Consider the following 23,438-nt stretch of genomic DNA (forward strand, 5'->3'; position numbering starts at 1 on the left):
GGTTCAGGAACATCTGGAGATGGTTCAGGAACACCTGGAGATGGTTCAGGAACATCTGGAGATGGCTCAGGAACACCTGGAGATGGTTTGGAGACACCTGGAGATGGTTTGGACACACCTGGAGATGGTTCAGGAACACCTGGAGTTGGTTCAGGAACACCTGGAGATGGTTTGGACACACCTGGAGATGGTTTGGCGACACCTGGAGAGAGTCTCAGAGTACCTGGGGAAGGTTTGGGGGCACCAAAAAGGACTTGAAGGTGTCAGGAGAACATTTGGATGCACCTGGAGCTGGTTCAGGAACACCTGGAGCTGGTTCAGGAACACCTGGAGAAGGTTCAGGGGCACCGAAAGGGGTTTGGATGTAGCCGGAGATGGTCTGGACACACCTGGAGATGGTCTGGACACACCTGGAGATGGTCTGGGCACACCTGGAGATGGTTTGGAGACACCTGGAGATGGTCTGGGCACACCTGGAGATGGTTTGGACACACCTGGAGATGGTTTGGACACACCTGGAGATGGTTTGGGCGCACCTGGAGATGGTTTGGACACACCTGGAGATGGTTTGGACACACCTGGAGATGGTTTGGGCGCACCTGGAGATGGTTTGGACACACCTGGAGATGGTTTGGGCGCACCTGGAGATGGTTTGGACACACCTGGAGATGGTTTGGGGGCACCTGGAGATGGTTCGGGGGTACCTGGAGATGGTTTGGAAACACCTGGAGAGAGTCTGAGGGCACCTGGAGATGGTTTGGGGGCACCAGAAAGGACTTGAAGGTGTCTGAAAAACATTTGGATGCACCTGGAGATGGTTTGGTCACACCTGGAGATGGTTCTGGAACACCTGGAGATGGTTCTGGAACACCTGGAGATGGTTCTGGAACACCTGGAGAGGGTTTGGTCACACCTGGAGATGGTTTGGAGACACCTGGAGATGGTTTGGTCACACCTGGAGATGGTTTGGCGACACCTGGAGAAAGTCTCAGAGTACCTGGAGAAGGTTTGGGGGCACCAAGAAGGACTTGAAGGCGGTAGGAGAACATTTGGAGACACCTGGAGATGGTTCAGGAACACCTGGAGATGGTTTGGACACACCGGGAGAGGGTTTGGGCACACCTGGAGATGGTTTAGGAGCACCTGGAGATGGTTCAGGGGCAGCGAAAGGGGTTTGGATGTAGCCGGAGATGGTCTGGACACACCTGGAGATGGTTTGGACACACCTGGAGATGGTCCTGGAGCAGCTGGAGATGGTTCAGGAGCACCTGGAGAGGGTTTGGACACACCTGGAGAGGGTTTGGACACACCTGGAGATGGTTTGGAGACACCTGGAGATGTTTTGGGAGAACCTGGAGATGGTTTGGACACACCTAGAGATGGTTTGGACACACCTGGAGATGGTTTGGACACACCTGGAGATGGTTTGGACACACCTGGAGATGGTTTGGGGGCACCTGGAGATGGTTTGGGGGCACCAAAAGGGGTTTGGGTGCACCTGGAGATGGTTTGGAGACACCTGGAGGTGACCCAGGTGTGGCAGAGCTCACTCCGGTGATGCCCAGGTGTGGCAGAGATCACTCAGGTGTGCCCCAGGTGTGGCAGAGGTCATTCAGGTGTGCCCCAGGTGATGCCCAGGTGTGCCCCCGCAGCAGGTGGACCTGTCGCCCTTGGAGCTGGTGGCCCTGGAGGCTCACCTGTCCCTGGGGTTGCCCAGGTGTGCTGTAGATGGCCCAGGTGATGCCAGGTGTGGCAGAGGTCACTCAGGTGATGCCCAGGTGTGCTGTAGATGGCCCAGGTGCTCCAGGTGATGCCCAGGTGTGCCCCCGCAGCAGGTGGACCTGTCGCCCTTCGAGCTGGTGGCCCTGGAGGCTCACCTGTCCCTGGGGCTGCCCAGGTGTTCCCAGGTGTTGCAGAGGTCACTCAGGTGTGCCCAGGTGTGGCAGAGGTCACTCAGGTGTGCCCCGGTGTGGCAGAGGTCACTCAGGTGATGCCCAGGTGCCCCAGGTGATGCCCAGGTGTGCCCCCGCAGCAGGTGGACCTGTCGCCCTTGGAGCTGGTGGCCCTGGAGGCTCACCTGTCCCTGGGGCTGCCCAGGTGTGCCCAGGTGTGGCAGAGGTCACTCAGGTGATGCCCAGGTGTGGCAGAAGTCACTCAGGTGCGCCCAGGTGTGCACCGGTGTGGCACAGGTCACTCAGGTGATGCCCAGGTGCCCCAGGTGATGCCCAGGTGTGCCCCCGCAGCAGGTGGACCTGTCGCCCTTGGAGCTGGTGGCCCTGGAGGCTCACCTGTCCCTGGGGCTGCCCAGGTGTGCTGTAGATGGCCCAGGTGATGCCAGGTGTGGCAGAGGTCACTCAGGTGCGGCAGAGGTCACTCAGGTGATGCCCAGGTGTGCTGTAGATGGCCCAGGTGCCCCAGGTGATGCCCAGGTGTGCCCCCGCAGCAGGTGGACCTGTCGCCCTTGGAGCTGGTGGCCCTGGAGGCTCACCTGTCCCTGGGGCTGCCCAGGTGTGCCCAGGTGTGGCAGAGGTCACTCAGGTGATGCCCAGGTGTGGCACAGGTCACTCAGGTGATGCCCAGGTGCCCCAGGTGATGCCCAGGTGTGCCCCCGCAGCAGGTGGACCTGTCGCCCTTGGAGCTGGTGGCCCTGGAGGCTCACCTGTCCCTGGGGCTGCCCAGGTGTGCCCAGGTGTGGCAGAGGTCACTCAGGTGTGCCCAGGTGTTCCCAGGTGTTGCAGAGGTCACTCAGGTGTGCCCAGGTGTGGCAGAGGTCACTCAGGTGTGCCCCGGTGTGGCACAGGTCACTCAGGTGATGCCCAGGTGCCCCAGGTGATGCCCAGGTGTGCCCCCGCAGCAGGTGGACCTGTCGCCCTTGGAGCTGGTGGCCCTGGAGGCTCACCTGTCCCTGGGGCTGCCCAGGTGTGCTGTAGATGGCCCAGGTGATGCCAGGTGTGGCAGAGGTCACTCAGGTGCGGCAGAGGTCACTCAGGTGATGCCCAGGTGTGCTGTAGATGGCCCAGGTGCCCCAGGTGATGCCCAGGTGTGCCCCCGCAGCAGGTGGACCTGTCTCCCTTCGAGCTGGTGGCCCTGGAGGCTCCCCTGTCCCTGGGGCTGCCCAGGTGTGCCCAGGTGTGGCAGAGGTCACTCAGGTGATGCCCAGGTGTGCTGTAGACGGCTCAGGTGATGCCCAGGTGCCCCGGGTGATGCCCAGGTGTGCCCCCCCAGCAGGTGGACCTGTCGCCCTTGGAGCTGGTGGCCCTGGAGGCTCACCTGTCCCTGGGGCTGCCCAGGTGTGCCCAGGTGTGGCACAGATCACTCAGGTGATGCCCAGGTGTGCTGTAGATGGCCCAGGTGCCCCAGGTGATGCCCAGGTGTGCCCCCGCAGCAGGTGGACCTGTCGCCCTTCGAGCTGGTGGCCCTGGAGGCTCACCTGTCCCTGGGGTTGCCCAGGTGTGCCCAGGTGTGGCAGAGGTCACTCAGGTGATGCCCAGGTGTGCTGTAGATGGCCCAGGTGATCCCAGGTGTGGCAGGGCTCATTCAGGTGATGCCCAGGTGCCCCAGGTGATGCCCAGGTGTGCCCCCACAGCAGGTGGACCTGTCGCCCTTGGAGCTGGTGGCCCTGGAGGCTCACCTGTCCCTGGGGCTGCCCAGGTGTGCCCAGGTGTGCTGTAGATGGCTCAGGTGATGCCAGGTGTGGCAGAGGTCACTCAGGTGTGGCACAGGTCACTCAGGTGATGCCCAGGTGTGCTGTAGATGGCCCAGGTGCCCCAGGTGATGCCCAGGTGTGCCCCCGCAGCAGGTGGGCCTGTCGCCCTTGGAGCTGGTGGCCCTGGAGGCTCACCTGTCCCTGGGGCTGCCCAGGTGTGCCCAGGTGTGGCACAGATCACTCAGGTGATGCCCAGGTGTGCTGTAGATGGCCCAGGTGCTCCAGGTGATGCCCAGGTGTGCCCCCGCAGCAGGTGGACCTGTCTCCCTTGGAGCTGGTGGCCCTGGAGGCTCACCTGTCCCTGGGGCTGCCCAGGTGTGGCAGAGGTCACTCAGGTGATGCCCAGGTGTGGCAGAGGTCACTCAGGTGATGCCCAGGTGTGGCAGAGGTCACTCAGGTGTGCCCAGGTGTGGCAGAGGTCACTCAGGTGTGCACCGGTGTGGCACAGGTCACTCAGGTGTGCCCAGGTGTGCCCCGGTGTGGCACAGGTCACTCTGGTGATGCCCAGGTGTGGCAGAAGTCACTCAGGTGTGCCCAGGTGTGCACCGGTGTGGCACAGGTCACTCAGGTGATGCCCAGGTGCCCCAGGTGATGCCCAGGTGTGCCCCCGCAGCAGGTGGACCTGTTGCCCTTGGAGCTGGTGGCCCTGGAGGCTCACCTGTCCCTGGGGCTTCCCAGGTGTGCTGTAGATGGCCCAGGTGATGCCAGGTGTGGCAGAGGTCACCCAGGTGTGGCAGAGGTCACTCAGGTGATGCCCAGGTGTGCTGTAGATGGCCCAGGTGATGCCCAGGTGTGCCCCCGCAGCAGGTGGACCTGTTGCCCTTCGAGCTGGTGGCCCTGGAGGCTCACCTGTCCCTGGGGCTGCCCAGGTGTGCCCAGGTGTGGCAGAGGTCACTCAGGTGATGCCCAGGTGTGGCAGAGGTCACTCAGGTGATGCCCAGGTGCCCCAGGTGATGCCCAGGTGTGCCCCCGCAGCAGGTGGACCTGTCTCCCTTCGAGCTGGTGGCCCTGGAGGCTCACCTGTCCCTGGGGCTGCCCAGGTGTGCCCAGGTGTGGCACAGATCACTCAGGTGATGCCCAGGTGTGCTGTAGATGGCCCAGGTGCCCCAGGTGATGCCCAGGTGTGCTGTAGATGGCCCAGGTGATCCCAGGTGTGGCAGGGCTCATTCAGGTGATGCCCAGGTGCCCCAGGTGATGCCCAGGTGTGCCCCCGCAGCAGGTGGACCTGTCGCCCTTCGAGCTGGTGGCCCTGGAGGCTCACCTGTCGCGCTACGCGGCCGATTGGTTCCTGCCGCGCTTCCGCGTCACCCGGCGCCTCGTGGAGGACGTGGCCGCCGCCCCCGACCCCCCCCCCGCGCCCCAAACCCGTCCGCATGAAGGTCAACAGGTGAGGGGCACCTGGGGGGCACCTGGGGGGGCACCTGGGGGGCACCTGGGGGGGTTTGGGGGCACCTGAAGAGGACTTTGGGGGGGGGTTTGGGGTCACCTGGGGGGGTTGGGGGCACCTGGGGGGCACCTGGGGGGTACCTGGGGGGTTGGGGGCACCTGGGGGGCACCCTGGGGGGATTTGGGGGCACCTGGGGGGCACCTGGGGGGTACCTGGGGGGTTGGGGGCACCTGGGGGGCACCCTGGGGGGATTTGGGGGCACCTGAGGGGCACCTGGGGGGGTTTGGGGGCACCTGAGGAGGACTTCGGGGGGGGTTTTGGGGTCACCTGGGGGGGTTGGGAGCACCTGGGGGGCACCCTGGGGCGATTTGGGGGCACCTGGGGGGCACCTGGGGGGGTTTGGGGGCACCTGGGGGGCACCTGGGGGGTACCTGGGGGCTTGGGGGCACCTGGGGGGCACCTGGGCGAGGTTGGGGGCACCTAGGGGGGGTTTGGAGTCACCTGGGGGGTTTTGGGGTCACCTGGGGGGCACCTGGGGGGGTTTGGGGGCACCTGAGGAGGACTTTGGGGGGGGTTTGGGGGTCACCTGGGGGGGTTGGGGGCACCTGGGGGGTTTGGGGACACCTGGGGGGCACCTGGGCCGGGTTGGGGGCACCTGGGGGCGGTTGGGGGCACCTGGGGGGCACCTGGGGGGTTTTGGGGTCACCTGGGGGGGGATTGGGGGCACCTGGGGGGCACCTGGGGGGTTTTGGGGTCATCTGGGGGGGATTGGGGGCACCTGGGGGTCACCTGGGGGGGTTTGGGGGCACCTGAGGAGGACTTCGGGGGGGGTTTTGGGGTCACCTGGGGGGGTTGGGGGCACCTGGGGGGTTTGGGGACACCTGGGGGGGGTTTGGAGTCACCTGGGGGGTTTTGGGGTCACCCGGGGGGCACCTGGGGGCGGTTGGGGGCAGCTGGGGGGGTACCTGGGGGGGTTTTGGGGTCACCTGGGGGGGTTGGGGTCACCTGGGGGGGGTGTGGGGACACCTGGAGGGCACCTGGGGGGGGTTGGGGGCACCTGGGGGCCACCTGGGGGGTGTGGGGACACCTGGAGGGCACCTGGGGGGGGTTGGGGGCACCTGGGGGGTTTTGGGGTCACCTGGGGGGCACCTGGGGGGGGTTGGGTTACCTGGGGGAGGGGGTTGGGGTCAATTGGGGGGTACCTGGAGGGTACCTGGGAAGTTTCGGGGTCACCTGGGGGGGGTTGGGGACACCTGGGGGGATTGGGGTCACCTGGGGGGCACCTGGGGGGTTTTGGGGTCACCTGGGGGACACCTGGGGGGTGCCTGGGGGGGCACCTGGGGGGGTTTGGGGGCACCTGAGGAGGACTTTGGGGGGGGTTTGGGGTCACCTGGGGGGGTTGGGGACACCTGGGGGGGGTTTGGAGTCACCTGGGGGGTTTTGGGGGCACCTGGGGGGCACCTGGGGGGTACCTGGGGGGTTGGGGGCACCTGGGGGGCACCTGGGTGGGGTTGGGGGCACCTGGGGGGGGTTTGGAGTCACCTGGGGGGTTTGGGGGCACCTGGGGGGCACCTGGGGGGTACCTGGGGGGTTGGGGGCACCTGGGGGGCACCTGGGTGGGGTTGGGGGCACCTGGGGGGGGTTTGGAGTCACCTGGGGGGTTTGGGGGCACCTGGGGGGCACCTGGGGGGTACCTGGGGGGTTGGGGGCACCTGGGGGGCACCTGGGTGGGGTTGGGGGCACCTGGGGGGGGTTTGGAGTCACCTGGGGGGTTTTGGGGTCACCTGGGGGGCACCTGGGGGGGTTTGGGGGCACCTGAGGAGGACTTTGGGGGGGGTTTTGGGGTTTTGGGGTCACCTGGGGGGGGTTGGGAGCACCTGGGGGGTACCCAGGGGGGATTGGGGTCACCTGGGGGGCACCTGGGCGAGGTTGGGGGCACCTGGGGGGCACCTGGGCTGGGTTGGGGGCACCTGGGGGCACCTGGGGGGCACCTGGGGGGTTTTGGGGTCACCTGGGGAGGGGTTGGGGGACACCTGAGGACGCCTGGGGGGGTTTTGGGGTCACTTGGGGGGTGTTGGGGTCCCCTGGGGGGAGTGTGGGGACACCTGGAGGGCACCTGGGGGGGGTTGGGGGCACCTGGGGGGTACCTGGGAAGTTTTGGGGTCACCTGGGGGGGTTTTGGGGGTGATTTTGGGGCCATCTGGGGCAGATTTTGGGGTCACCTGAGGACACCTGGGGGGGATTTTGGGGGGAGAATTTTGGGGTCACCTGGGGGAGTTTTTGGGGTCACCTGAGGAGGATTTTGGGGTCACCCGGGGGGGTTTTGGGGTCATCTGGGGGGAATTTTGGGGTCACCTGTGGGGGTTTTGGGGCCACCTGAGGGGGATTTTGGGGGGGAATTTTAGGGTCACCTGTGGGGGTTTTTGGGGTCATCTGAGGGGGATTTTGGGGTCACTTGTGAGCATTTTTGGGGGGGATTTTGGGGTCATCTGGGGGGGTTTTTGGGGTCATCTGAGGAGGATTTTGGGGTCACCTGAGGACACCTGGGGGAGATTTTGGGGGGGATTTTGGGGTCACCTGGGGGAGTTTTTGGGGTGGATTTTGGGGTCACTTTGGGATCACCTGGGGGAGTTTTTGGGGGGGATTTTGGGGTCACCCGGGGGAGATTTTAGGGGGGATTTTGGGGTCACCCGGGGGAGTTTTTGGGGTGGATTTTGGGGTCACTTTGGGGTCACCTGGGGGAGTTTTTGGGGGGGATTTTGGGGTCCCCCGGGGGAGTTTTTTGGGGGGGGGATTTTGGGGTCACCCGGGGGAGTTTTTGGGGGGGATTTTGGGGTCCCCCGGGGGAGTTTTTTGGGGGGGATTTTGGGGTCACCTGGGGGAGTTTTTTGGGGGGGATTTTGGGGTCACCTGGGGGAGTTTTTGGGGGGAATTTTGGGGTCACCCCGGGGAGATTTTAGGGGGGATTTTGGGGTCCCCCGGGGGAGTTTTTGGGGTGGATTTTGGGGTCACTTTGGGGTCTCCTGGAGGAGTTTTTTGGGGGGGATTTTGGGGTCACCCAGGGGAGTTTTTGGGGTGGATTTTGGGGTCACTTTGGGGTCCCCCGGGGGAGTTTTTGGGGGGGATTTTGGGGTCACCCAGGGGAGTTTTTGGGGTGGATTTTGGGGTCACTTTGGGGTCCCCCGGGGGAGTTTTTTGGGGGGGATTTTGGGGTCACCCAGGGGAGTTTTTGGGGGGGATTTTGGGGTCACCCGGGGGAGATTTTAGGGGGGATTTTGGGGTCCCCCGGGGGAGTTTTTGGGGTGGATTTTGGGGTCACTTTGGGGTCCCCTGGGGGAGTTTTTGGGGGGGATTTTGGGGTCACCCAGGGGAGATTTTAGGGGGGGATTTTGGGGTCACTTTGGGGTCACCCAGGGGAGTTTTTGGGGGGATTTTGGGGTCACTTTGGGGTCCCCCGGGGGAGTTTTTTGGGGGGGATTTTGGGGTCACCCCGGGGAGATTTTAGGGGGGATTTTGGGGTCCCCCGGGGGAGTTTTTGGGGTGGATTTTGGGGTCACTTTGGGGTCCCCTGGGGGAGTTTTTGGGGGGGATTTTGGGGTCACCCAGGGGAGATTTTAGGGGGGGATTTTGGGGTCACTTTGGGGTCACCCAGGGGAGTTTTTGGGGTGGATTTTGGGGTCACTTTGGGGTCCCCCGGGGGAGTTTTTTGGGGGGGATTTTGGGGTCACCCCGGGGAGATTTTAGGGGGGATTTTGGGGTCACTTTGGGGTCACCCAGGGGAGTTTTTTGGGGGGGATTTTGGGGTCACCCCGGGGGAGTTTTTTGGGGGGGATTTTGGGGTCACCTGGGGGAGTTTTGGGGGTGATTTTGGGGGGGTTTTTGGGGTCATCTGAGGAGAACTTTGGGGGGAGAATTTTGAGGTCACCGGAGGGGGATTTTGGGGCCATCTGAGGAGGATTCTGGGGTCACCCAGGGGAGATTTTGGGGGGGGATTTTAGGGTCACTTTGGGGTCACCCGGGGGAGTTTTTTGGGGGGGGATTTTGGGGTCACCCAGGGGAGATTTTAGGGGGGAATTATGGGGTCACTTTGGGGTCACCCAGGGGAGTTTTTGGGGTGGATTTTGGGGTCACTTTGGGGTCCCCCGGGGGAGTTTTTTGGGGGGGATTTTGGGGTCACCCAGGGGAGATTTTAGGGGGGGATTTTGGGGTCACTTTGGGGTCACCCAGGGGAGTTTTTGGGGTGGATTTTGGGGTCACTTTGGGGTCCCCCGGGGGAGTTTTTGGGGTGGATTTTGGGGTCACTTTGGGGTCTCCTTGGAGGGTTTTTGGGGGTCACCTGAGGGGGATTTTGGGGCGGAATTTTGGGGTCACCTGGGGGGGTTTTTGGGGTCACCTGAGGAGGATTCTGGGGTCACCCAGGGGAGTTTTTGGGGGGGATTTTGGGGTCCCCCGGGGGAGTTTTTGGGGGGGATTTTGGGGTCACCCAGGGGAGATTTTAGGGGGGATTTTGGGGTCACCTGGGGGAGTTTTTGGGGGGGATTTTGGGGTCACCCGGGGGAGATTTTAGGGGGGATTTTGGGGTCCCCCGGGGGAGTTTTTGGGGTGGATTTTGGGGTCACTTTGGGGTCCCCTGGGGGAGTTTTTTGGGGGGGATTTTGGGGTCATCCCGGGGAGATTTTAGGGGGGATTTTGGGGTCCCCCGGGGGAGTTTTTTGGGGGGGATTTTGGGGTCACCCAGGGGAGTTTTTGGGGGGGATTTTGGGGTCACCCGGGGGAGATTTTAGGGGGGATTTTGGGGTCCCCCGGGGGAGTTTTTGGGGTGGATTTTGGGGTCACTTTGGGGTCCCCTGGGGGAGTTTTTGGGGGGGGATTTTGGGGTCACCCAGGGGAGATTTTAGGGGGGGATTTTGGGGTCACTTTGGGGTCACCCAGGGGAGTTTTTGGGGTGGATTTTGGGGTCACTTTGGGGTCCCCCGGGGGAGTTTTTTGGGGGGGATTTTGGGGTCACCTGGGGGAGATTTTAGGGGGGATTTTGGGGTCACTTTGGGGTCACCCAGGGGAGTTTTTTGGGGGGGATTTTGGGGTCACCCCGGGGGAGTTTTTTGGGGGGGATTTTGGGGTCACCCGGGGGAGTTTTGGGGGTGATTTTGGGGGGGTTTTTGGGGTCACCTGAGGAGAACTTTGGGGGGAGAATTTTGAGGTCACCGGAGGGGGATTTTGGGGCCATCTGAGGAGGATTCTGGGGTCACCCAGGGGAGATTTTGGGGGGGGATTTTAGGGTCACTTTGGGGTCACCCGGGGGAGTTTTTTGGGGGGGATTTTGGGGTCACCCAGGGGAGATTTTAGGGGGGGATTTTGGGGTCACTTTGGGGTCACCCAGGGGAGTTTTTGGGGTGGATTTTGGGGTCACTTTGGGGTCCCCCGGGGGAGTTTTTGGGGTGGATTTTGGGGTCACTTTGGGGTCTCCTTGGAGGGTTTTTGGGGGTCACCTGAGGGGGATTTTGGGGCGGAATTTTGGGGTCACCTGGGGGGGTTTTTGGGGTCACCTGAGGAGGATTCTGGGGTCACCCAGGGGAGTTTTTGGGGGGGATTTTGGGGTCCCCCGGGGGAGTTTTTGGGGGGCATTTTGGGGTCACTTTGGGGTCACCCGGGGGAGATTTTGGGGGGGTTTTTGGGGGTCACCTGAGGAGGATTTTGGGGGGAGAATTTTGGGGTCACCTGAGGGGGATTTTGGGGCCACCTGAGGAGGATTCTGGGGTCACCCGGGGGAGATTTTGGGGGGGGATTTTGGGGTCACTTTGGGGTCACCTGGGGGAGTTTTTGGGGGGGATTTTGGGGTCACCTGGGGGAGTTTTTGGGGGGGATTTTGGGGTCAGTTTGGGGTCACCCAGGGGAGTTTTTGGGGTAGATTTTGGGGTCACTTTGGGGTCCCCCGGGGGAGTTTTTGGGGTGGATTTTGGGGTCACTTTGGGGTCCCCCGGGGGAGTGTTTTGGGGGGGATTTTGGGGTCACTTTGGGGTCACCCAGGGGAGATTTTGGGGGGATTTTGGGGTCACCCGGGGGAGTTTTTGGGGGGGATTTTGGGGTCACCCCGGGGAGATTTTAGGGGGGATTTTGGGGGTCCCCCAGGGGAGTTTTTGGGGTGGATTTTGGGGTCACTTTGGGGTCCCCCGGGGGAGTTTTTGGGGGGGATTTTGGGGTCACCCAGGGGAGATTTTAGGGGGGATTTTGGGGTCCCCCGGGGGAGTTTTTGGGGGGGATTTTGGGGTCACCCAGGGGAGTTTTTGGGGGGGATTTTGGGGTCACCCGGGGGAGATTTTAGGGGGGATTTTGGGGTCCCCCGGGGGAGTTTTTGGGGTGGATTTTGGGGTCACTTTGGGGTCCCCTGGGGGAGTTTTTGGGGGGGGATTTTGGGGTCACCCAGGGGAGATTTTAGGGGGGGATTTTGGAGTCACTTTGGGGTCACCCGGGGGAGTTTTTTGGGGGGATTTTGGGGTCACTTTGGGGTCACCTGGGGGAGTTTTTTGGGGGGATTTTGGGGCCACTTTGGGGTCACCTGGGGGAGTTTTTTGGGGGGATTTTGGGGTCACTTTGGGGTCACCCAGGGGAGTTTTTGGGGTGGATTTTGGGGTCACTTTGGGGTCCCCCGGGGGAGTTTTTGGGGGGATTTTGGGGCCACTTTGGGGTCACCCAGGGGGGTTTTTGGGGTGGATTTTGGGGTCACTTTGGGGTCCCCCGGAGGAGTTTTTTGGGGGGGATTTTGGGGTCACCCAGGGGAGATTTTAGGGGGGGATTTTGGGGTCACCCGGGGGAGATTTTAGGGGGGATTTTGGGGTCCCCCAGGGGAGTTTTTGGGGTGGATTTTGGGGTCACTTTGGGGTCCCCCGGGGGAGTTTTTGGGGGGGATTTTGGGGGTCCCCCGGGGGAGTTTTTTGGGGGGGATTTTGGGGGTCCCCCGGGGGAGTTTTTTGGGGGGGATTTTGGGGTCACCCGGGGGAGTTTTTGGGGGGGATTTTGGGGTCACCCGGGGGAGTTTTTGGGGTGGATTTTGGGGTCACTTTGGGGTCCCCTGGGGGAGTTTTTTGGGGGGGATTTTGGGGTCATCCCGGGGAGATTTTAGGGGGGATTTTGGGGTCCCCCGGGGGAGTTTTTTGGGGGGGATTTTGGGGTCACCCAGGGGAGTTTTTGGGGGGGATTTTGGGGTCACCCGGGGGAGATTTTAGGGGGGATTTTGGGGTCCCCCGGGGGAGTTTTTGGGGTGGATTTTGGGGTCACTTTGGGGTCCCCTGGGGGAGTTTTTGGGGGGGGATTTTGGGGTCACCCAGGGGAGATTTTAGGGGGGGATTTTGGGGTCACTTTGGGGTCACCCAGGGGAGTTTTTGGGGTGGATTTTGGGGTCACTTTGGGGTCCCCCGGGGGAGTTTTTTGGGGGGGATTTTGGGGTCACCTGGGGGAGATTTTAGGGGGGATTTTGGGGTCACTTTGGGGTCACCCAGGGGAGTTTTTTGGGGGGGATTTTGGGGTCACCCCGGGGGAGTTTTTTGGGGGGGATTTTGGGGTCACCCGGGGGAGTTTTGGGGGTGATTTTGGGGGGGTTTTTGGGGTCACCTGAGGAGAACTTTGGGGGGAGAATTTTGAGGTCACCGGAGGGGGATTTTGGGGCCATCTGAGGAGGATTCTGGGGTCACCCAGGGGAGATTTTGGGGGGGGATTTTAGGGTCACTTTGGGGTCACCCGGGGGAGTTTTTTGGGGGGGATTTTGGGGTCACCCAGGGGAGATTTTAGGGGGGGATTTTGGGGTCACTTTGGGGTCACCCAGGGGAGTTTTTGGGGTGGATTTTGGGGTCACTTTGGGGTCCCCCGGGGGAGTTTTTGGGGTGGATTTTGGGGTCACTTTGGGGTCTCCTTGGAGGGTTTTTGGGGGTCACCTGAGGGGGATTTTGGGGCGGAATTTTGGGGTCACCTGGGGGGGTTTTTGGGGTCACCTGAGGAGGATTCTGGGGTCACCCAGGGGAGTTTTTGGGGGGGATTTTGGGGTCCCCCGGGGGAGTTTTTGGGGGGCATTTTGGGGTCACTTTGGGGTCACCCGGGGGAGATTTTGGGGGGGTTTTTGGGGGTCACCTGAGGAGGATTTTGGGGGGAGAATTTTGGGGTCACCTGAGGGGGATTTTGGGGCCACCTGAGGAGGATTCTGGGGTCACCCGGGGGAGATTTTGGGGGGGGATTTTGGGGTCACTTTGGGGTCACCTGGGGGAGTTTTTGGGGGGGATTTTGGGGTCACCTGGGGGAGTTTTTGGGGGGGATTTTGGGGTCAGTTTGGGGTCACCCAGGGGAGTTTTTGGGGTGGATTTTGGGGTCACTTTGGGGTCCCCCGGGGGAGTTTTTGGGGTGGATTTTGGGGTCACTTTGGGGTCCCCCGGGGGAGTGTTTTGGGGGGGATTTTGGGGTCACTTTGGGGTCACCCAGGGGAGATTTTGGGGGGATTTTGGGGTCACCCGGGGGAGTTTTTGGGGGGGATTTTGGGGTCACCCCGGGGAGATTTTAGGGGGGATTTTGGGGGTCCCCCAGGGGAGTTTTTGGGGTGGATTTTGGGGTCACTTTGGGGTCCCCCGGGGGAGTTTTTGGGGGGGATTTTGGGGTCACCCAGGGGAGATTTTAGGGGGGATTTTGGGGTCCCCCGGGGGAGTTTTTGGGGGGGATTTTGGGGTCACCTGGGGGAGTTTTTGGGGGGGATTTTGGGGTCACCCGGGGGAGATTTTAGGGGGGATTTTGGGGTCCCCCGGGGGAGTTTTTGGGGTGGATTTTGGGGTCACTTTGGGGTCCCCTGGGGGAGTTTTTGGGGGGGGATTTTGGGGTCACCCAGGGGAGATTTTAGGGGGGGATTTTGGAGTCACTTTGGGGTCACCCAGGGGAGTTTTTGGGGTGGATTTTGGGGTCACTTTGGGGTCACCCGGGGGAGTTTTTTGGGGGGATTTTGGGGCCACTTTGGGGTCACCCAGGGGGGTTTTTGGGGTGGATTTTGGGGTCACTTTGGGGTCCCCCGGGGGAGTTTTTGGGGGGATTTTGGGGCCACTTTGGGGTCACCCAGGGGGGTTTTTGGGGTGGATTTTGGGGTCACTTTGGGGTCCCCCGGAGGAGTTTTTTGGGGGGGATTTTGGGGTCACCCAGGGGAGATTTTAGGGGGGATTTTGGGGTCCCCCAGGGGAGTTTTTGGGGTGGATTTTGGGGTCACTTTGGGGTCCCCCGGGGGAGTTTTTGGGGGGGATTTTGGGGGTCCCCCGGGGGAGTTTTTTGGGGGGGATTTTGGGGGTCCCCCGGGGGAGTTTTTTGGGGGGGATTTTGGGGTCACCCGGGGGAGTTTTTTGGGGGGGATTTTGGGGTCACCCCGGGGAGATTTTGGGGTGGATTTTGGGGTCCCCCGGGGGAGTTTTTGGGGTCCCCCCCGCACCCCACCGACTCTCCCCGGCTGACCCCACCCCCCCCTTTTCCCCCCCCTTCCCATCCCCCCCCCCCAGGATGCTGCAGCCGGTGCCGAAGGCGGAGCCCCGGGCGGTGCTGCTGCTCCCCGCCCCCCGCCCCTCCCCTGCCGCCCCCCCGGCCCCCGGCCCCGCCCCCCCGGCCCCCGGCCCCGCCCCCCTGCTGGTGGCCCCGCCCCTCGTGGCCCTCGGCCCCGCCCAGGCCCCGCCCCCCGGCGCCGGCCCCGCCCCCTTGGTGACGTCGCAGGGGGCGGGGCTGAACCTGGGGCTGGGATTGGCTCTGGCCCCGCCCCGGGCCACGCCCACTCTGCTGGCCCCGCCCCCCGCCGGGCCCGCCCACGGTGAGGGGGTGGGGGGGTTAATGAGGGAGGGTTTAATTGGGGTTAATTGGGGTGGGGGGTTAATGAGGGGGTGGGGTTAATGGGGGGGGTAATGAGGGTGGGGGTTAATTGGGGGGTGGGGGTTAATTGGGGTTAATTGGGGTGGGGTTAATTGGGGTGGGGTTAATTGAGGTGGGGTGAATGGGGGCTGGGGGTTAATTGTGGTTAATTGGGGTGGGGTTAATGAGGGAGTGGGGTTAATGAGAGAATGGGGCTAATGGGGGTTAATGAGGGAGTGGGGTTAATGAGAGGGTGAGGGTTAATTGGGGTGGGGTTAATGGGGGTGGGGTTAATGGGGAGTGGGGGTTAATTGGGGTTAATTGGGGTGGGGTTAATTGGGGTGGGGTTAATGAGGGGGTGGGGTTAATTGGGGTGGGGTTAATGAGGGGTTGGGGTTAATTGGGGTGGGGTTAATTGGGGTTAATTGGGGTGGGGGTTAATTGGGGTTAATTGGGGTTAATGAGAGGGTGGGGATTAATTGGGGTGGGGTTAATTGGGGTGGGGTTAATTGGGGTGGGGTTTATGAGGGGGTGGGGTTAATTGAGGTTAATTGGGGTGGGGTTAATGAGGGTGGGGTTAATGGGAGTCAATTGAGGTGGGGTTAATTGGGGTTAATTGAGATGGGGTTAATTGGGGTGGGGTTAGTTGGGGTGGGCTTAGTTGGGGTTAATTGGGGTGGGGATTAATTAGGGCTAATTGGGGTGGGGATTAATTGGGGTGGGGTTTATGAGGGGGTGGGGGTTAATTGGGGTGGGGTTAATTGGGGAGGGGTTAATAAGGGGGTGGAGTTAATGAGGGTGGGGGTTAATGGGGGTTATTTGAGGTGGGGTTAATGAGGGGGTGGGGTTAATTGGGGTGGGGATAATGAGGGTGGGGGTTAATGGGGGTGGGGTTAATTGGGGTGGGGTTAACGAGGGAGTCGGGTTAATGAGGGTGGGGGTTAATGGGGGTGGGGTTAAGTGGGGTGGGGTTAATTGGGGTGGCGTTAATTGGGGTGGGGTTAATGAGGGTGTGGGGTTTAATTGGCGTGGAGGTTAATAGGGGTGGGGTTAATTGGGGTGGGGTTAATGAGGGGGTGGGGGTTAATTGGGGTGGGGTTAATGAGGGGGTGGGGGTTAATTGGGGTGGGGTTAATGAGGGTGTGGGGTTAATGAAGGATTGGGCCTTAATGAGGAAGGGTGGGGGTTGCGGTGGGAGGGGCTTAATGAAGAGGAGCTTAATGAGAGGTAGCACTTAATTAGCCGGCAAAGCTTAATTAGGTTCACTGTTAATTGAGTGGGAGGTACTGAATGAGCGAGGTTTAATTAAAGCAGGGCTTAATGAGGGGGGGAGGGGCTCCGAGTGGGGTTTAATTGAGGGTGGGGCTTAATTACGGCTGGAATTAATGAGGGGGCGGGGTTAGCACGGGTTAATTTGCATAAACAGGGCTCTGAGAAAGCGGGTGGGGCTTGTTGTATGCAAACGAGGTGGGCGTGGCCTCTGAGCTCTCCCCTCCCCCCTTTCCCCCAGCCCTTCCGGCCGCCTCCTTGGCCACGCCCACCCCTCCGGGAGGCCCCGCCCCCGCGGCCACGCCCTCGCCAAATATGGGCAAAGGGGCGGGGCCGGCGCCGCCTCCCCCGCCCGTGGCCACCTTCGCGCTGCCCCAGCGGCTCCTGCTGGCCCCGGACATGCAGGCCAGGCTGCCCTGTAAGCCACGCCCCCCCTTTCCTCTTCATTTGCATCTCATTTGCATGCGCGTCGTTCGCGGTAGTTCATTCGCGGTGTTAGTCCGTTGGAAAAAATCCCGAAAATTGGCCCCAAAACGGCCTCAAAGCGCCGAAAAATTCGCGGAATTTGTGGGTGGAAGGGGTTTAATGCGTCTCATTAGCATGTCGTTTGCATAAATTTGTAGAAGCTCCTCCCAGTGCCTCTAAATTGGCCCCAAGTTCGCCCCAAAATGGCGCCAAATTCCCCCAAAATTCCCCCAAAATGGCCCCAAAATTCCCCTAAAATCGGCCCAAAATTCCCCAAATCTCCCCACAGAAGCAATGGGAAATTTCTCATTAGCATCTCATTTGCATATATTTGTAAAAACGCCTCCCAGTGCCTCTAAATTGGGCCCAAGTTCGCCCCGAAATGGCCCCAAATTGCCCCAAAATCGCCCCAAAAATTCACCGTATTTGTGGCTGGAAGGAGTTTAATGCGTCTCATTAGCATCTCATTTGCATAAATTTGTAGAAGCTCCCCCCAGTGCTTCTAAATTGGCCCCAAGTTCACCCCAAAATGGCGCCAAATTCCCCCAAAATTCCCCTAAAATCGCCCCAAAATTCCCCCAATCCCCCCACAGAAGCAATGGGAACTTTCTCATTAGCATCTCATTTGCATAAATACACAAAAGCTGCTTTTAGCACGTCCTAAATGGTTCCAAGCCCCCCCCAAAGTTGCCCCAAAATGGCCCCAAATCGCCCCAAAAATTCCCCGAATTTGTGCCTGGAACGGGTTTAATGTGCCTCATTAGCATCTCATTTGCATAAATTTGTAAAGATTTCTCTCAGTGCCTCTAAATTGGCCCCAAGTTCACCCCCAGAATAGCCCTGAATTCCCCCAAAATCGCCCCAAAATTCCCCAAATTTCCCCACAGAAGCAATGGGAACTTTCTCATTAGCATCTGATTTGCATATATTTGTAGAAGCTCCTCCCAGTGCCTCTAAATTGGGCCCAAGTTCACCCCAAAATGGCGCCAAATTCCCCCAAAATTCCCCTAAAATCGCCCCAAAATTCCCCAAATCTCCCCACAAAAGCAATGGGAACTTTCTCATTAGCATCTCATTTGCATAAATTTGTAGAAGCTCCTCCCTGTGCCTCTAAATTGGCCCCAAGTTCACCCCAAAATGGCCCCAAATTGCCCCAAAAATTCCCCCAAATTTCCCCAAATTTTTCCCAAAACCCCCCCAAAATTCACCCAAACTCCCTCATTACCCCCCTAATTAACACCTCATTTGCATAATTCCCCCCAAATTTTTTTGCCAATCCCCTCCCAACCCTCCCCCACTTCCCAAAAATAATTTAGGGACTTTCTAATTCCCCTTTTTCACCCCAAATTCCCCCAAATTTCCCCAAAATCCTTCCCAAACCCCCCCAAAATTCACCCAAACTCCCTCATTACCCCCCTAATTAACACCTCATTTGCATAATTCCCCCCAAATTTTTTTGCTGATCTTCTCCCCACCCTCCCCCACTTCCCAAAAACCAATTCCAGCCTCCCCAATTCCCATTTTCCCTCTAAAATCCCCCAAATTTTTCCAAAAATCTCCGTAAATCTCCTCCAAACTCCCTCATTACCCCCCTAATTAACACCTCATTTGCATAATTCCCCCCAAATTATTTTGCTGATCTTCTCCCCACCCTCCCCCACTTCCCAAAACCAATTCCAGCCTCCCCAATTCCCATTTTCCCCCCAAAATCCCCCAAATTTTTCCCAAAATCTCCGTAAATTTCCTCCAAACTCCCTCATTACCCCCCTAATTAACACCTCATTTGCATAATCACCCCTAATTCTTTTCCCCGATCCCCTCCCCACCCTCCCCCACTTCCCAAAACTAATTCCAGCCTCTCTAATTCCCATTTTTCCCCCCAAATTTCCCAAAATTCTTCCCAAAAATCTCCCTAAATCTCTTCAACCCCCCCCCAGAACTCATCAAACTCCCTAATTACCCCCCTAATTAACACCTCATTTGCATAATTTCCCACAAATTTTTTTGCTGGTCTTCCCCCCACCCTCCCCCACTTCCCAAAAAACCAATTCCAGCCTCCCCAATTCCCATTTTCCCCCCCAAATCCCCCAAATTTTTCCCAAAATCTCCGTAAATCTCCTCCAAACTCTCTCATTACCCCCCTAATTAACACCTCATTTGCATAATTGCCCCCAAATTTTTTTTCCCAATCCCCTCCCCGCCCTCCCCCACTTCCCAAAAATAATTTAGGGACTCTCTAATTCCCCTTTTTCACCCCAAATTCCCCCAAATTTCCCCAAAATCCTTCCCAAAACCCCCTAAAATTCACCCAAACTCCCTCATTACCCCCCTAATTAACACCTCATTTGCATAACCACCCCCAATTTTTTTCCCCCGATCCCCTCCCCACCCTCCCCCACTTCCCAAAACCAATTCCAGCCTCTCTAATTCCCATTTTTCCCCCCAAATTTCCCAAAATTCTTCCCAAAAATCTCCCTAAATCTCTTCAACCCCCCCCCGAGAACTCATCAAACTCCCTAATTACCCCCCTAATTAACACCTCATTTGCATAATTCCCCCCAATTTTTTTGCTGATCTTCCCCCCACCCTCCCCCACTTCTCCCAAAAACCAATTCCAGCCTCTCTAATTCCCATTTTCCCTCTAAAATCCCCCAAATTTTTCCCAAAATCTCCGTAAATTTCCTCCAAACTCCCTCATTACCCCCCTAATTAACACCTCATTTGCATAATTCCCCCCAAATTTTTTTGCTAATCCCCTCCCCACCCTCCCCCACTTCCCAAAACCAATTCCAGCCTCCCCAATTCCCATTTTCCCTCTAAAATCCACCAAATTTTTCCAAAAATCTCCGTAAATTTCCTCCAAACTCCCTCATTACCCCCCTAATTAACACCTCATTTGCATAACCACCCCCAATTTTTTTCCCCGATCCCCTCCCCACCCTCCCCCACTTCCCCAAAAAAACAATTCCAGCCTCTCTAATTCCCATTTTTTGGTTTTTTTTCCCCCCAAAAATCTTCCAGCGGGAGAAGTCGTCAGCCTGGGCCAATTGGCGGCCCTGGCCCAGCAGCGCCCCCCCCAAGGGGGCGGGGCTTCGGCGGGAGGGGGAGGGGCCAAAGCCGCGCCCCTCCCCCCTCTGGCCCCGCCCCCCGGGGCCCCGGCCCCGCCCCCGCTGACGCTGCAGCTCCAGGGCAGCAAATTGACCTTGGCCCCCTCCCCCCCCCTGCGGCAGCTGGCGCTGGCCGCCGCCCCTCCCCCACACCGCGGAGTGGCGCGTGAGTACCCGGGGGGGGTGGGGGAGGGGCGGGGAATTTTTGGGGATTTTTTGGGATTTTTTGGGGAATTTTTTGGGATTTTTTTTGATTTTTTTTTGATTTTTTGGGGATTTTTTTTTGATTTTTTGGGGATTTTTTTGGGGATTTTTGGGGGGTTTTGGGGGTTTTTAAGGGTTTTTGGGAAGTATTTTGGTGGGAAATTGGGAATTAGGGGGATTTGGGATTTTGGGGAATTTTTGGGATTTTTTGGGGATTTTTTGGGATTTTTTTGGGATTTTTTTGGGATTTTTTTTGGATTTTTTTTTATTTTTTTGGGAATTTTTTGGGGGGTTTTGGGGTGTTTTTGAGGGTTTTTGGGAAGTGTTTTGGAGGGAATTTGGAAATTTAGGGGATTTGGGATTTTGGGGAATTTTTGGGATTTTTTTAGGAATTTTTTGGGATTTTTTTGGAATTTTTTGGGATTTTTTTTGATTTTTTTTTATTTTTTGGGGATTTTTTGGAGGGTTTTGGGTTTTTTTGAGGGTTTTGGGAAAGTGTTTTGGAGGGAATTTGGGAATTTGGGAGATTTGGGAAATTTTGGGAATTTTTGGGGAATTTTTTCAGAATTTTTGGGAATCTTTTGGGAATTTTTTAGCAACTTTGGGGGATTTTTTGTGGAATTTCTGGGAATTTTGGGGGAATTTCTGCGAAATTTTGTGGAATTTTAGGGGAATTTCAGTGGAAATTTTTGGGATTTTTTTGGGATTTTTGGGGGATTTTTTGGGGGATTTTTTTGGGGGATTTTTGCGGGATTTTTGGGGGGGAGGTTTTTTGGCAAATTGACCTTGGCCCCCTCCCCCCCCCTGCGGCAGCTGGCGCTGGCCGCCGCCCCTCCCCCACACCGCGGAGTGGCGCGTGAGTACCCGGGGGGGGTGGGGGAGGGGCGGGGAATTTTTGGGGATTTTTGGAGATTTTTTGGGGAATTTTTTGGGGGTTTTTTGGGATTTTTTTTGATTTTTTTTTGATTTTTTGGGGATTTTTTTGGGAAGTGTTTTGGAGGGAATTTGGGAATTTGGGGGATTTGGGATTTTGGGGAGTTTTTGGGATTTTTTGGGAATTTTTGGGATGATTTTGGGGATTTTTTCGGGATTTTTTTTAGATTTTTTTGGATTTTTTTTCGATTTTCGGGGGGTGTTTGGGGTTTTTTAGAGGAATTTTGGTGGAGTTTTTTTGGGGGTGTTTTGGTGGGAATTTGGGGATTTTGGGGAAATTTAGCGTTTTGGGGAAATTTTTGGGAATTTTTGGGGAAGATTTTGGGGAAATTTTAGGAACTTTGGGGCAATTTTTGTGGAATTTCTGGGAACTTTTTGTGGAAATTATTGGGAATTTTTGGGGGATTTTTTGGGAGTTTTTGTGGAATTTCTGGGAATTTTTGTGGAATTTTAGGGGAATTTTTGTGGAAATTTTTGGGATTTTTGGGGGGATTTTTGGGGGGATTTTTGCGGGATTTTTGGGGGGGAGGTTTTTTGGCAAATTGACCTTGGCCCCCTCCCCCCCCCCTGCGGCAGCTGGCGCTGGCCGCCGCCCCTCCCCCACACCGCGGAGTGGCGCGTGAGTACCCGGGGGGGGTGGGGGAGGGGCGGGGAATTTTGGGGAATTTTTGGGGATTTTTTGGGGAATTTTTTGGGATTTTTTTTGATTTTTTTTTGATTTTTTGGGGATTTTTTTGGGGATTTTTGGGGGGTTTTTGGGTGTTTTTGAGGGTTTTTGGGAAGTATTTTGGCGGGAAATTGGGAATTAGGGGGATTTGGGATTTTGGGGAATTTTTGGGGATTTTTTGGGGATTTTTTTGGATTTTTTTGGGATTTTTTGGGGATTTTTTTGGATTTTTTTTATTTTTTTGGGGATTTTTTGAGAATTTTTTGGGTTTTTTTGAGGGTTTTTGGGAAGTGTTTTGGCGGGAAATTGGGAATTAGGGGGATTTGGGATTTTGGGGAATTTTTGGGAATTTTTTGGGAATTTTTCGGGATTTTTTGGGATTTGGGGGGGATTTTTTTTATTTTTTGGGGATTTTTTGGAGGGTTTTGGGTTTTTTTGAGGGTTTTGGGAAAGTGTTTTGGAGGGAATTTGGGAATTTAGGGGATTTGGGATTTTGGGGAATTTTTGGGATTTTTTTAGGAATTTTTTGAGATTTTTTGGAATTTTTTGGGATTTTTTTTGATTTTTTTTTATTTTTTGGGGATTTTTTGGAGGGTTTTGGGTTTTTTTGAGGGTTTTGGGAAAGTGTTTTGGAGGGAATTTGGGAATTTGGGAGATTTGGGAAATTTTGGGAATTTTTGGGGAATTTTTTCAGAATTTTTGGGAATCTTTTGGGAATTTTTTAGCAACTTTGGGGGATTTTTTGTGGAATTTCTGGGAATTTTGGGGGAATTTCTGGGAATTTTTGTGGAATTTTAGGGGAATTTCAGTGGAAATTTTTGGGATTTTTTGGGGATTTTTGGCGGATTTTTTGAGGGATTTTTTTGGGGGATTTTTGGGGGATTTTTGGGGGGGAGGTTTTTTGGCAAATTGACCTTGGCCCCCTCCCCCCCCTGCGGCAGCTGGCGCTGGCCGCCGCCCCTCCCCCACACCGCGGAGTGGCGCGTGAGTACCCGGGGGGGGTGGGGGAGGGGCGGGGAATTTTTGGGAATTTTTGGGGATTTTTTGGGGAATTTTTTGGGATTTTTTTGATTTTTTTTTTAATTTTTTAGAATTTTTTTTTGAATTTTTGTGGAGTTTTTTGGGGGGTTTTGGGGTTTTTGGGGTTTTTTGGGAAGTATTTTGGAGGGAATTTGGGAATTAGGGGGATTTGGGATTTTGGGGAATATTTGGGATTTTTTGGGGATTTTTTGGGGATTTTTTGGGATTTTTTTTGATTTTTTTTTGATTTTTTGGGGATTTTTTTGGGGGGGTTTTGGGTTTTTTTTGAGGGTTTTTGGGAAGTGTTTTGGAGGGAATTTGGGAATTTGGGGGATTTGGGATTTTGGGGAGTTTTGGGGATTTTTTTGGATTTTTTGGGGTTTTCTTGGTATTTTTTTTGGATTTTTTTTTATTTTTTTGGGGATTTTTTGGAGGGTTTTGGGTTTTTTTGAGGGTTTTGGGAAAGTGTTTTGGAGGGAATTTGGGAATTTGGGAGATTTGGGAAATTTTGGGAATTTTTGGGGAATTTTTTCAGAATTTTGGGGAATCTTTTGGGAATTTTTTAGCAACTTTGGGGGATTTTTTGTGGAATTTCTGGGAATTTTGGGGGAATTTCTGGGAATTTTTGTGGAATTTTAGGGGAATTTCAGTGGAAATTTTTGGGATTTTTTTGGGATTTTTGGGGGATTTTTTGGGGGATTTTTTTGGGGGATTTTTGCGGGATTTTTGGGGGGGAGGTTTTTTGGCAAATTGACCTTGGCCCCCTCCCCCCCCCCTGCGGCAGCTGGCGCTGGCCGCCGCCCCTCCCCCACACCGCGGAGTGGC

At 57.1% G+C, this 23,438-nt stretch overlaps 1 protein-coding gene across 1 annotated transcript in view; it reads left to right on the top strand.

Annotated features, from left to right (window-relative positions):
• LOC138102483 (helicase SRCAP-like) overlaps positions 1-20,853 on the top strand; it is a 92,657-nt gene extending 71,804 nt beyond the window's left edge. The window contains 7 exon segments of the mRNA XM_069000180.1: positions 4,923-5,051; positions 5,053-5,093; positions 14,609-14,660; positions 14,772-14,910; positions 16,459-16,635; positions 19,704-19,955; positions 20,807-20,853. Of these exon segments, the coding sequence (XP_068856281.1) occupies positions 4,923-5,051; positions 5,053-5,093; positions 14,609-14,660; positions 14,772-14,910; positions 16,459-16,635; positions 19,704-19,955; positions 20,807-20,853 (837 nt within the window).
• The last annotated feature ends 2,585 nt before the right edge of the window (positions 20,854-23,438 follow it).

Source organism: Aphelocoma coerulescens, unplaced genomic scaffold, assembly GCF_041296385.1.
Source record: "Aphelocoma coerulescens isolate FSJ_1873_10779 unplaced genomic scaffold, UR_Acoe_1.0 HiC_scaffold_77, whole genome shotgun sequence".
Lineage (NCBI taxonomy): Eukaryota > Metazoa > Chordata > Aves > Passeriformes > Corvidae > Aphelocoma > Aphelocoma coerulescens.